This window comes from Dasypus novemcinctus, chromosome 5, assembly GCF_030445035.2.
Source record: "Dasypus novemcinctus isolate mDasNov1 chromosome 5, mDasNov1.1.hap2, whole genome shotgun sequence".
Lineage (NCBI taxonomy): Eukaryota > Metazoa > Chordata > Mammalia > Cingulata > Dasypodidae > Dasypus > Dasypus novemcinctus.
The window spans coordinates 5,207,648-5,221,474 of record NC_080677.1 but is presented as its reverse complement, the minus strand read 5'-3'; the positions used below and the strand labels follow the sequence as shown (position 1 = coordinate 5,221,474).

The 13,827-nt window shown below is 56.1% G+C and overlaps 1 protein-coding gene across 5 annotated transcripts in view; it reads right to left on the bottom strand.

Moving 5' to 3' along the window:
• Nucleotides 1-4,499: 4,499 nt before the first annotated feature.
• GRB10 (growth factor receptor bound protein 10) overlaps nt 4,500-13,827 on the bottom strand; it is a 209,717-nt gene continuing 200,389 nt past the window's right edge. For 4 of the 5 annotated variants that reach the window (XM_058296624.2, XM_012526047.4, XM_058296623.2 and 1 more), the window contains 2 exons: nt 9,859-9,952; nt 4,500-7,463 (listed from right to left, as the gene is read on the bottom strand). In XM_058296624.2, the coding sequence (XP_058152607.1) occupies nt 7,317-7,463; nt 9,859-9,952 (241 nt within the window). In that variant the 3' untranslated portion in view covers nt 4,500-7,316. Of the gene's footprint in view, nt 7,464-9,858; nt 9,953-13,827 lie in introns of those variants that run through there. The other variant, XM_071215044.1, reaches the window with a different exon arrangement.

Here is a 13,827-nt window from a genome sequence, read left to right as displayed (position 1 = left end):
CATCAAGCCCTGTGTCAGTGATATTTAAATTTGATCACTATCATGTGTTTTGGCACCTGGAAAGACACTGTTCCCTTATTAGAGTTCTTTAAAGCAATCCTTGCCACTTGCACGCACTTTTCCTAGAGGATGAACTTGAAAGTCATTTGTTCCGATTAATACAGCCAAAAATCCTACTGAGATTTAGATCTGGAATACAGTAAATGCCGAGTTAAGTTGTGGAGAATCAACTTCTCCATCCCAGAATGTCCATTTATGTCCTGGTCTTAATCTGGGTTCCCTCCAAAGCTGACCCCGAGAGGAAGATTTAAGGGCAAGTAGTTGATTCTGGAGATGATCCCGGAAATACCGCTTGAGGTGTGGGGAGGTGAGGAAGCCAGTTACTGCTGTGCAGAAACGAGTTTAATGTTGCAGGGGGCCAGGGGAGCCAGTTCGCACCATGTGCCTGGTGGGGCGCCCCCTGCTCCCCGCTCACAGGACAGACGAGCTCTGGAGACCAGGCAGAGGCCGTGGGCAGTCCCGGGAGCTGGCGGCTGGTGCTCAGAAGCCGGCAATCACAGACGCATGTGCACAGCCCCTTAGCAAGGCACTGTGGTGTCAGGTTTGCCTTTTAGAGCTTGTGTTAGAAAGTATGTAAATCATAGAGAGCTTCCACTATACGAAGCAGAGGAAAACTTTCCTTTTTTTTTTTAAAGATTTATGTATTTATTTCTCCCCTCCCCCCCCACCCGCCCCTGGCTGTCTGTTCTCTGTGTCTATTTGCTGTGTCTTCTTTGTCTGCTTCTGTTGTTGTCAGCGGCACCGGGAATGTGTGTCTCGTTTTTGCTGCGTCATCTTGCTGTGTCAGCTCTCCGTGTGTGCGGCGCCATTCCTGGGCAGGCTGCACTTCCTTTCGCGCTGGGCGGCTCTCCTTATGGGGCGCACTCCTTGCACGTGGGGCTCCCCTATGCGGGGACACCCCTGCGTGGCAGGGCACTCCTTGTGTGCATCAGCACTGCGCATGGGCCAGCTCCACACGGGTCAAGGAGGCCCGGGGTTTGAACCGTGGACCTCTCATGTGGTAGGCGGATGCCCTAACCACTGGGCCAAGTCCGCCGCCCAGAGTCAAACTTTTCAGCAGAATACTTCTTCAGCTTCACCAAGCTAGCAGTCAAAGAGCCCTTCAAGGCTTGTTATTCGTGGGATCATCGACCTTGCTCGCGGAGTGGTGTTGTAGTTGGCCAGGGCCTCTATGACCATTACCACGCAGTGGTGCCTTCAACGGCAGGCATTTCCTGTCTCACGGTTGGAGGCCAGCAGCCAAGCACTGGCAGGCCTTGCTTCTGCCCAGGGTTCGCAGCATTCCAGCACTCCTCCGACACGTGGCAGTTCCTCCCACTTTGTCTGTCCCTCTGCTTTCCGCTGACTTCTGGCTTCTACTTCCCCATCCAGTTTCCTTTCCTTGGAAGGAGTTCAGCCATACTGGATTAAGAGTTGCCCTGATTCAATCTGGCCTCATCTAGATAGGATCTTTGAAGACCCTGCTGTCAAACATGTCCAGGCCTTAACCAATAACAACATCCTGAAAGGTCGTTTACGAATGGGTTCACGCCCACAGGAACATGGACCAAAACATGCCTTTTGTTGCCCACACGATTCAGTTCCCAAGTGGGATCTGCTTTATTAGGTAAGCTGAGGCATGTAACTGTCCCCACTCTGTGTCGTCCAATGCGTCTCAGGGAAGTTCCTCTCTCGGTGAGTTGCATGGCCCAGCCACACCGGGCAGTCCCCTGTGAAGCTTCAGAGCCTGCTCAGCAGGTCCTGAGCCTCATTTAAGGAATTCGACATCTCTGCTTGGTTGAGATTTGAGAATTCTCATGGCCCAAAAGGAGGCCCAAGAAAGAAATCCCTAGAAGATGCGGCACCCATTCCACCTCCCAAAGTCCATGGGAGATAATAAAACTTGAGTGTAGAGTGCCCACCTTCTCAGGACCACTATGTCTGCATGGTTGGACGTCTGGGGAAGGGCCACTGAGGCTGTGGAAGTGAGAGGACAAGTGACTCTGTCCTCTTCCTCACCCAGCATCACTGAACTACTCAGCTCCCCTGCAGTGTGCACTAGAACCACGCAGAGAGAAAGGGGTACAGCCACTGCTGACTTGCTTCCCACACCTGCCTCTCCATGACACAAGCTCCTCTCCCTCGTGAGTGGCTGGGACATGACTGTTGAAGAGTTTCAAGCCCCAAAGTGTCTGAGCCACAGAGACCTGGCTGGCAGCTGTTCTACAGGGCAGAAGAATTGCAAAGAATTTCTCGGGTGGGGCAGTTTCTCACCCCTCATCCCTGAGTAAACAATGCCGGGGTCCCAGGTGATCCCTGATGAGAGAAACCCCTTGATCAGGCCCAGTGGCCGGCGACTGTCTTCACTAGCTAGCCGAGCCCACTGTGCCAGCCGTGGCCATTGGTTCATGTGATGGAAGGGTCATGTGATGGAAGGGTGATGTGACGGAAGGGTCATCTGACTTCAAGGTGTCTTCTTCCAAGCACCAAATGCTCTGCTGACTTGACTCTGATGAGTTCCCCCTTTAGCTTATGTGAAAATAATGAGCAAGGGCTATTACTACTTGTGTCCAGCTCTGTGTCTCCCACACACCTGCCCCTGCACTGCCTGCCAGCTGCACAGTTCTCCTCTATTAGAGCTGTGACATTTGGAGGTGACATGCCCAGGTTGTAAAGAGCCCCCTGAATTCTTCCCATTGTTTTTCCCTTAAGGTCTGCCGGCCTTACAGGGGTGACTTACCAGAAACTGAAGATTCAGGTTCAAAAAAACAAAAAAGAGAATTTAAAATAGCCACCAGGTGGCTCTTCCTGGTGGGCAAGGCTGGCGTGTGACCATTTATACACAGGCTCTGAGCACCTGGGCTGAGTGGGGAGGAGGCTGGAGGTGAGGAGTGAAGCCCAAGGGGCAGGTAAACTGGAGCTTCAGGGCCGCTCAGGTGAGGCCCCATCTTTCTGCCAACTTCTTGTTTACCTAGAAAAGGCAGGTCCTCGCCACTTCCGTTGTTCCACTGCAGTGGGAAGAATGCCAGTGGGTCTGTCAACTGCTGACTTGTGTGAGTTTCCTGTTAAACCTGAGTTGGTATCTGCCTATCTTTGAAGCAGTCGTTAGAGAAAAGGACAACAGTGCAATGCAGAAAAGGGCTAGAAGTGCAAATTTTAGGGGTTGATCCCAGTTGAGAGGACTGTGTAGATGAGTTATGCAGGTAAATGCTAGTGACATCACACTGAATATGGAAGGCAAAAGAAGCCACTTGATGGTGCCCTCACCGGCTCCTGGGCTCCCCTGCAGAAAAAAGGGGAGAGGGGCTGGTCATCTACCCAGCCAGCACCCCCTAGAGCCCCAACCTCGAGAACTCACTGCCTCCGCAGGCGCAAGGGGAGCTGCCCAGCCGAGGCTCAGCTTCCTAGCAGCAGACTTGAAGACGGTGCCCCAAGGGGTCGGGTTGGGACGAGTGGGACCAGTGAGCCCCACCCACCCGCCCTTTGCATCCCCAGTGGTCGTCACACGCCGTCGCAGACCCGGCGGCCGGCACTGCTCTTACTGGCTGCAGCCCCCATTCACCCGCAGTGCGTGGCTCAGGCGTTAAACCAGCCTGACATCTAAACCAGTGGACCATGCTGCAAACGCCCGATGTGCCGTCGTTTACCTGACGGTGTGGAGTCTACCGAGTTCCGGTCAGCTACGCGCACCATGGGCCCGTTTCCTACCCTCGCTGCACCTGCCTCCTCTCCTGGCACCTGAGCCTGAGACCTTCCTCCTCGGCCCGTGGGCGGCAGGCTTTGCGATCCCGGGTGGAGGTCTGGGGGGCCGGGACGGACACCCGTGCCCATGTGCCGTGCCCGTCGGGGCGCTGCGTGGGAACCACGGCGTGACCGTGGGGAGGCCCACCTGCCCAGTGGCGCTCCACTCCTTGGCTCGCCCGGGACATGTGGAGCTTGACACGTGACCCAACTGGAAGTCCCGAGGTGGGGTTGGGGGGTCTATGAGCCTGAAGGGATGTGGGTCCGGGGCTGCCGATAGTACTCCTGCTTGTGAACGGAGCAGGGCTGGAGGGAGAGCAGCCCCCGGGCACCTGCGAGGCTCACCTTACCCTCAAGGCTGCCTAGATCTGAGATCGAGTGAACTCCCTTTCTGGCAGGAGACCCCTGGAACTGCAATTTCTGACACCTGGAACCCAGAAGGTGCCGTGCCCCAGGGTTACTTTTACCCCTAATCGGCAGGTGTCGATTCGCGGCCTGTGGGCTACCCTGGGGTGCTTAGAAGAGCCTTCTCTGGGTGATGGGCTGACTGCACCCGCACGGCCCAGGGCCAATGCTTCGCATCTGCAGCGGCCGAGGTGCCCTGTGCTCACTTTCACTGGCACAGGGAACCCCGTTTTTGATAAGGTGCTCCCAAAGGATTTTAGTGGGTGACGGGCTGTAAGGGTTTCAATTCAGAAAGAGACACTACCAGCCAGAGGAAAGGAAGAACACTGTATTAATGTTTATTTCTAATAACGAGAAACAGAATTACCAGTCCCTTACTTGTACAAAAATACCTGAAGGTTTACAGTTAGGTTCACGAGCCAGAGAGCTTATGTACAGAATGAGGCAAAGCACGTGGGATAAAGGTTTTGTCTCAAGTTAATACCTTTTTGCATTCCCTGAAATCTTTCACATGTCAGGCCATCTCGCGGGCCCAACAACTTGCGCTGTGACAACAGGATCTACAATGGGCAAGTCTCGCCCCCGGAAAGGGGCACTGATTGGTCAATCCGTCAGGTATTACGTGAAAAAAAGAGAAGACAAAACATGTCAACTGAGGCACGTATTTCTTCAAGGTTTAACAAACTTTCTGGAACTCTGAACGCCTAATGTTAACAGAGCTGGCCTATGAAACCCTAATCCCGAAAGCATTTGGTATTTTCCTTCTCACCTTCAACCAGGCTGCTACATGAAGTGTTCACTTAGAAAAGAAATCACAGGCAGAGATAAAAATTCAACAGGCTCCAAAACAACCCTGAGCTGTCCCCTTTACATTCATGTCACTTAAATACAAAAATAAAAGTCCAATGTCCTTCGGCCCTTGGTTTGCTGAGCCAGAAGCTAGCAGACGCTAGGGACTTGTCTTGTTTCGTTTTGTGGTCAGGTGGAATTCCCAGCTCCCCGGCGCAGGGGCGCGTCCTGAGCGAGGGGCTGCAGGAAGCGTGTTGCTGCGCGAAGGCGAGCACGTGCTTCCACGACTCACTTAGGCTGGGAAAGTACAAAAGACGACGTCAAACCGTCGACACGCAAGATTGGAATCAGAGCCAAACTTTTGAGCTCCTTAAATAAAACACATATTTATAAATACGAAATACTGCAAGGACTAGCTGTCGAATGGAGAGAGGCGGCAGGGAGGGATTATGCGTTAATGGAACTTGTCGACAGAAACAGAAGCGACCCTAGAGGTTCAAAGAAGAAAAGGTGTTACTTCAAACCCAGCGAAGAGGAACAGAGGGTCACGGGACACCTGACGCCGCCTTCCGTAAAGTGGAGCTCAGTGGAAGCACGTGGCCCGCTCTGAACTCGGGACTCACCTACTTGTCGGCTGTCTGATGGCTAACTGGGTAGAAAAGGAAGAAAAGGCCATTTAGCATCTATGGTTAAAAATACGCTTTACTACAAATTCTTCAGTTTTATACGTAGACATCGCGGAAGATCCTAGAGTGTGATCTGTAAACTAAAATACAGTGTTTCTACACCGAGGCTGCTGGCTGTGACGCCTGACTGGACTCGTGAGATACCTGTCCTAACCAGGTGTGCCAGCTCAAGCGCCCTTAGGTGCTGAGCCTCCGGGAGCGCTCCGGCGGGTGGGCTCTACCCAACCCAGGGACCAGCGGCTCTTCAGAGCACACTGGCGAGGGCTCCACGAGCTACCTCGGGGAAGGAAATCGTTTTGTTCACCCCAGGAGCGTGCGTCCTTGTCAAAAGAGCCCTTGCTGCTTGGCACAGAGCAAAGGTAAAGCAAAAGCCGCCCTCACACCTGAAAACGCGGCTGAGTGGGATCGGCAGCAGGTGCGGCACCCGCATGGGGACCAGGCGAGCACCTCGAGCCGGCGCCTGCTCGTCTCCCGCGGAGGGGAGCAGAGCCCTGTCGCTGAAATGCGTCCACGGACGCACGCACGTGAGGTACTGGTGCCCCAGGCCAATCGCGGGGGAGCCCCTCACCACCCCGCCTTGGCCGGCTCGGGGTTTTCAGCAGGATGGAAGCCCTAGAGCCGCGACCTTTAAATGTGTGCTCTTGTCGCCATGGAAACCCACAGGGCGCAGCGGGAAGCAGCCCGGGTGCCGTTTTCTGTTGAGATCCTGGCTCCCCCAGGGGGATCAGCCGTGAAACGGCTCACACCACCGCGTGGGGCTAAGGCAGCGGTGGCGCGAGGGCGAGGCCGGGGCTGTGGACGCCACCAGGCGGTGCCCGTGGGTGCTGGACCCCTCGGGCTGGCCGACGGCACTCTGGGCACTGCCAGCTGGCCCTGCCTCTGTGGGCAGCGGCTCCTCCCGGAAACCACGGACGGCGGAGGCCGAGACCCGTGATGGACGAAGCCGCGGACACCTGCGCGGAGAGGAGCGCTTGGCAGGCTGCGGTCTGCGCCCACGGCACCTGCCAAATGCCTACCACAGCTGACACCTTCTGTTAAAAATAAAGGTTTTCAAGTATCCCGGGAAGGGGTGGGGGCGCTTTGTTACTTGGGAACCGAATCCACACTGTGGGGATGTGTGCGGGGAGCTGCCCCCTGGAAATGCTGGGGGGCCCACTTTCAGTCTTTGAATTCTGCCCCCTCAAAACTGTCCGTCCTGTCTCAACTGAGGAGCCCCAACTCCCAACAGAGGCTGCACACAATACCGAAAACAAAGGAGGAGTGCAAAAAAGTGATCGATACAAAAAAAGTAAACATGGCAGTTTTAATTGTCAAGATTATCCCAGGGCAAGAGTCCACTTCCGATTCCTTCTCTCCTCTTCTTGTTCCTCCGTGGCCCAGCCAAGGCGATCGTCCCAGTTCACGCGCCACCGCGCGCTTGATTTTCCACGCCCCACCTCATCTGGCAGACGCAGAGCGAGGCGGCGCTGCTGGCTTCTCAGCCCCACGTCGCCTCCGGGCCCGACAAACTAGTCACTCTTGGTCACGTGGCAGCCAACGAGCCCGGGCCTCGGGCCGAGCCCCGGGGTGCAGCCCAGGTGCGGGAGTTCGCCGGCGCGCGGACCCCTTCGTTCCAGTGTAACGTCCTCCAGCACGCAGGCAGGAGGGCGGCTGAGGTCATAAGGCCACGCGGATGCAGTGGTGCTTGAGTTTGCAAGGCAGCACTCCCTTGTTGAGCTGGTAGAAGTCGACGAGCTGGATCAGGTCCGAGAACTTGGTGTTCCCGTCGTCAAGGCTGAAGAACATCTGCCCGTCGTCCTCGCACTAGAGTCAAAAGAACACTTGCCAAGTTAGCGGAAGACAAGCAGCCACAGCTGGATTCCCAAGGGGGACCCCCGTGGGGCCAGCCTAGGGGGCTCACGACCAGCGGGGCTGCGGGGGTAGGGAGCTGCGTGCGCCCTGGGCGGGCTGCCAAGTGGCTGGTGAGTGGCACTGGGCACACGGCAGGGTCCACCGCCAGGGAATTCTTTAGGGGAGCCCAGGCACAGGCTCTCGTTACACAACCTGAGCAACATGCAGCGAGAGCCCGCGCTTTGTTCTGAAGCCACTGTTGGACGATGGGGAGGGATTCATACGGTCATGACTGATAAGCAGCTCTCCCAGCTCCCGGAGCATTAAAGGCAAAAGGTAAAGACAAAGGAGTTTACGTGGCTGAGAGACTGCAAAGTGAGTCGGGACGTGATCCCAGAGGGAACGCTTAGGCACGTCTCAGCAGGCTCTCCTAGACTGCCAGACTGGATCCTACCCCAAACAGGGGGGCCTGAGGGCCCTGGGGACACCCGGGCCCTATGGTCAGGGCAGATGGCTCTGCAGTTTGGTGCCTGGCCAGTGGGCCCCACTTCGGGGTTTGTGCTCCTGAGAGCAACAGAGCTGGACTCAGTTACGGCTTCCCTACACACGGCTCATCTGTCGCTTCTATGGCACCTGCACTTGGGGCTGGCGTTGGCAGGTGCACGTCCGAGAGGCTGGAATCTCTAGGCTGCCCATGTGCCAGCGGGACTGCGACCCCCAGCAGAGTGGAAACACCTACTCTCCAGTTCATCAGTAGTTATTTTTTACTAAAAATGAGGAACTGCACAGTATCTCCCAGAAAGAACTACATTCCTGACATCTATTTTAACAAAATGAATTTTAAAGTCAAGGATTACAATACAGTGCGTATTAAACCTCTGTTGATGAATAAACGTAGATCCTCTCACTACTAGAGCGAGAAGCACATCCCCGTGGCCCGTTTTCAAGCACAGAGCCTGCAAATTCGTGGCCACCACAAGCCTCCCGCTCCTGCTAGGATTTGGGGTCACTTGGGAGAATGGCTTTACATACCCTGCCCACCAGGAAACACTTCTGCATTTTATTTTACACCTCGGGCTCTGAGAATTACAGCACTGGGACCACGTCACGGTAGAACAGAAGGGACTGCAAAGGAGGTGCTGGCTCTTGAGCGGTAAGCCCCGTGCTCTGTATCATCTCTCGTGGGATCTAGGAAGCCAGGGTCAGGCAGCCGCGCTCACCTTTTCCAGCCCCTGCCCCCTCTCATCACAGAAATGCCACAGTCGGAAAGTTACACGGTCCCTGCTCAAGGAAGCTGGACCAGCGCCAGGGCCAACCGGTGAGACAGGACTGTCGATGTGCTCCAAGCTTCCTGAGACATGTGGGTGGTAGAGGTACACAGGGACGCTCAGAGGAAAAGAGGCAGCCCATCTTTTTGGGCAGAACGGTTCTAATCTCTTGGGTGTGTGTTCCACAGCAGACATTTAACGGAAGCCATTACTACTTGCAGAATGCGTTAGCTCATGATGTAAAACGCTTTAATTTTGTGCATCTTATCCCGCAATAAACTGTAAATTCCGAGAGGCACTGACAACTTCCACCCAAATCATTAACCCTTAACGTGTGAATTTTGGTTCCCTAAAGTAAGAGTTAAACTGAACTAGACAACTTTAACCCACCATTGCTTTGTGAAAAAAGTGCCTTCGAACCCACGCATCCCATGATTTTGCCCATGGAATTGTTCAAAGGTAGCGTCTCTTCGGAGCTAAGGGCCAAGGGGAATGAGGAACACACTTGCTCACTGGCTGCGAGCCAGTTTTTCCTACAAAGCCGTGCACCTGGGACATAACAGCGTAAGTCAGGCGAGTCCTGGGGTCCAGCACAGCCCCGCTCGCTCCTCGGGTAACAGCCCCCATGTGTCCACCCCAGCTGTCTGACTCAGCCCTCCCTGAGGCCAGGGCCCAGCTGGCTGACGGGCAGGTGGGAAGGGCTGAGCAAGCAGCGTCGTGGACAGAACACTGCCAGGGAAAGACTGTCCCACACCTCCAAGGGCAGACCTCTCAAGGAATTCTAGGAAGTGTCTCATCTGCATGCTGGGGACAGCCTTAGTTTATTACTTGAGAACCGTATTAACCATGAAAACTAGAGGGGAGCAGAGGGAGCTCACGTGGTTGAGCAACTGCTTCCCAAGGACGAGGTCCTGGGTTCGATCCTTAGTACCTCTTAAAACAAACAAAAAAAACCTCAACTCTCATTGTGGAGCGGATGGAACTCAGTGGTTGAGAGCCTGCTTCCCATGGGCGAGGTCCTGGGTTCAACCCCGGTACCTCCCTGAAAAACCAAAACTAGAGAGAAAGGAAAGAATTACTATAAAAACATCAGTACTTACAGGTAAGATCTGGAAGTTTTTTATTTTCTGGTGATGACACAGGGTGAGTACAAATGCCTTTGGATTACTCTGGCTGTCACGGAGGAGAAAAAGCCTGGAAAAGGAAAAGACTCCACTTATTATTTACAATTTAATCAACTTATTTATTTGATAAATTTCAAATTATTTACAATTTAATCAGAGTGATATTATGTCTGTATTAAAGGACACCCAGTGTGGGTGTACACGCATGCGCGCACACCCTTCCCGGCTCTGTTCGATCAAAGCGGCGGGAAGCCGGGCGCCTCAGCAGCCCGGGCAGGTCTGGCCCTGGACGGTGCCTTCTAAACGCCTTTCTCCGTGTAACGGAACCAGGGCTCCCCGGAGGCACGGCAGACTCACGCCTGACACTTGGAAAGTCTTAAGGCCGGCGTCCTGTGCAAAGGACACGGGAGGCAGCGCGAGGGGCGCCTGCAGGCCAAACCTGGGCACCAAGACAAATGGTAGAAATCATGGATTTGACCACTCAGTACAACCGTGATAAATAAATGATCAAATTAATCGGATGGGAGGAAAAGCTCTTCCTTAACGCAGAACCCGAGCTAAGGAAATACAGAAGGAAGGATGGATGAGAAAATCACCATTTGGCAATCCTCACAGTAAGAATGGATTAAGGGAAAGACCTTCAGGGGATGCTAAAACCAGCAGGTGACAGTCTGAGGAGAAACAGAATGTTCTACTGTGCTCAAAGTGGCTGCCCAGCACTCGTGACTCTGTAACTTCACAGTGGAGGAAACCGGTGGACTCCATCATTGTCAGGTATTCAAGGGGCAGTGCCGGCAGTGAGACACGGGGCGGGGGCTGGCGGGGTGATCTCACCTGTACAGGGGGTCTGAAGACCCTAGCAGGATCAGGCCAGACTGAATCACCGGGGTATGAGAGTCCCGATAAGGAGAGATTTGAAATCCAGGCAAGACACAGAACCCTGAGCAGAAGTGTGGCTCGCAGGGGAGGCGGGCGGGCACGTGGCCAAGGCGAAGGTGGCAGCCATGAGCGTGCACGGCCCGTGAAGGGCCCCACGGCGGAAGCACGGCCTGCAGGTGCCTTGACTTTGCGCTTCGAGCCTCCAAAACCAGGAGCAAAGAAAACCCCTACGATTTCAGCCCACCAGCGTGTGGCATCTGTTACACAAGCCCTGGCAAACCAAGACGATGCGCCGAAGAGGACACGACAGCACTTCCCGGGTGTTCCTGCCGTGAACGCACGCCGCAGTCCAGCCACCAGGAGCCAGGCTGATCCCCGCTGAAGGACACGGCCCCACTGCCAGCCTGCTCCCGCGAAACGCATCAGGCGCGGGAAGGTCCAGGAAGACGGGCGCCGCCTGGCCCGGCACAAAGGCCCAGACAGCAGGCTGTTCTGGGCTGCATAGAGGAGCAAGGCTTGCTTTTGCTTGCTTTTGCTATAAAGGACGTAACGAGGACAACTGGTGAAATCTGAGCAGGGGTGTATATTGGCTAATATCCAAGTTAATTTCCTGATTTTCATCATGGCACTGTGGTGATGTAAGTGTCTGAAGTCCTTGCTTTTAGAAAATAGGTACTGACATAATTAGCATTAAATGGGCATCATGCCACAACTTACTTTCAAATGGCTCAGAAAAAAAAAAAGGAGAGAAAGAGGATGATACGGCAAATGTGCTTTAACGTTAGCAGCTGGGGCTTTCGGGCTCAAAGGCATCTGGGAGTTCACGATGTTATTCTTGTAACTTTCCTATGATCTTGAAATTATTTCAAAATGTTAAAAAATGAGAACAGCACAAACACTGCTTTTATATGAGCACATCTGGAATTAGCTGGTGAGAGCCCGCAAGCCCTATTTCAGATCACAAGTCAGAAAGGGACTGAGAAAAAACATGCCTGAAAGGTATAATTCAAACATCAGGAATCAGGGACGCCATCCGTTTTGCGATTGTAATGTTAAGATGTAAAATAGACAAGATTAAAAAACCCTATACTAAAAAAGGCTAAAATAAGAAAGAAAAGAGATCGTAGTACAGGACTTATCAGAGCCTTTAAAACGCTAAGACTCCCTGGGACTCTCCAAGGGAGGCTGTGGTAGGGGGGGCTTTCCCAACCCACCTGACCCTACCGCCCCTTCTGACGGCCTCCCCCAGGACTCACGTCCTCAGGGCGCACCGTGGGGAGGCCACCTAGGATGGGACCCCGCGTGTGGCTCGGGCGTTTGGGAGGGTCCCAGCTGGGAATGCAGCACTCGGGGTGGAAGGCGCTCCGCAGCGGCGGAGCGGAGTGGAAGATGCTCCGCCCCGCACGCCCGCCAAGCGCCTCTTTCCACCCCCAGGGTCGTCCTTTTCTCAGCGATTTCTTTGCAGGTAACAGTTATCACTGGCAGAACCCGGAAGCCTGGAGGCCCTGACGCACTCGGAGGGGGAGCCAGCCACCCCCTTCCTTCCCAAACGCTTCCTTCTGGAGATGGGAACGCGAGCGGCCGAGGGGCCACGGGGAGCGGCCGAGGGGCCGAGGGGCGCGCCCGGCGAGCTTCTGCAGGGAGCTGCAGGCCTCCACCTGGAAGCACCCCAGGGGGCACCCCACGGGGCGGGAAGGGGATGGCCTGGGGGCGGCCTGGCCAGTCTGCAGCCGTGTGGACCCCTGGGGAGCTGACCCACCCCTGAGGGTGTGGACCCCGTGGGCAGCCCTCAGGTGAGGCGTGTCTCAGGATGGCCCCCGGCTCGGGGGTTGAGTCTCACTGGGGTCCTTCACAAGGCAATGAAATTCAGACGGAGAGAGAGAGAGAAAGCCATGGAAGCAGCTGCTGGAAGCAACGAAAATTGAAAGAGAAGGAGCCCAGGGCCGCCGGCGCTGGCCTTCGGTGACAGAGCACGTCCTGGGGACGCTCTGACCGGCACTGCCTCGGCCAGGACCGGGAGCTCGCTGAGCCATCCCCACTGTGAGACGCCCACGCTTCGAGGGGCCTGCCCCGGGCAGCTTCGGCAGCTGCCTCCAGCCTCGGTTCCCCCCGCCACGGGGCTTCTGACTCGGGAGACGGTGGCTGCTGCCCGGGAAGCGCCGACGTGGCAGCCCGAGATGCCCGTGGGCACAACCAGCCAATGTGGAAACCGGGAACCGCCGGCAGGGCGACGCTCGCCAAGGTCAGGCAAGCGGGGCGAGGAGCACGACGGCGGTGCCCGCGAGCAGGGCCCCCCAGGCAGGCGGCCAGGCCAGGCGGGGCCCTCCCCTGCCAGGGGCTCTTAGGGTGCTCGCTGGCTCCCTCTTCCATCAACGGGCGGCCTGTGCCAGGTCCTGGGCGTCACGAAGCAGCAGAGCCGCCAGCGGGGACAGGGCGGCACCCTGCAGGGCGCTGCAGTTGGCGACTTGCTCGACTCGCAGCGCGTCCTCGCTCGGTGACTGTACGGGGAGGAGCCGGCAGACGCAGCCAAGGCGGAGGCGGGCGCGCGGAAGGCAGACTTGTTCCTCGGGGCCAGAACCAGCGTCTTGGTAAGGAAGCTTCGCTCCCGCGGAGCCCGGCACCAGGTAGGGGGGCCGGAGGCGAGGACAGGGGCCGAGGGCGGGGGCGGAAGCACGCCCCCGTGTCCTCCAGGGGGGACGGCAGGCCTGGCGCAGGGGCCCCGGGGGGCGTCTCTGCTTGGTGCGCTCTGGGTGCTGGTCAGAGGTGGGACTTCCCGCAGGACGGTGGCCCGTGCCCACACGCTCTCACACGTGTGCTCACGCACTCGCCCGCACCCACAGGCTCTCACATGTGCCCACGTGCCCACATGCTCTCACACGTGTGCCCACGTGCCCACATGCTCTCACACGTGTGCCCACGTGCCCACACGCTCTCACACATGTGCTCACGCGCTCGCCCGCACCCACAGGCTCTCACATGTGCTCACGTGCCCACATGCTCTCACACGTGTGCCCACATGCTCTCACGCGTCTGCTCACATGCTTGCCTGCGCCCATACGCTCTCAC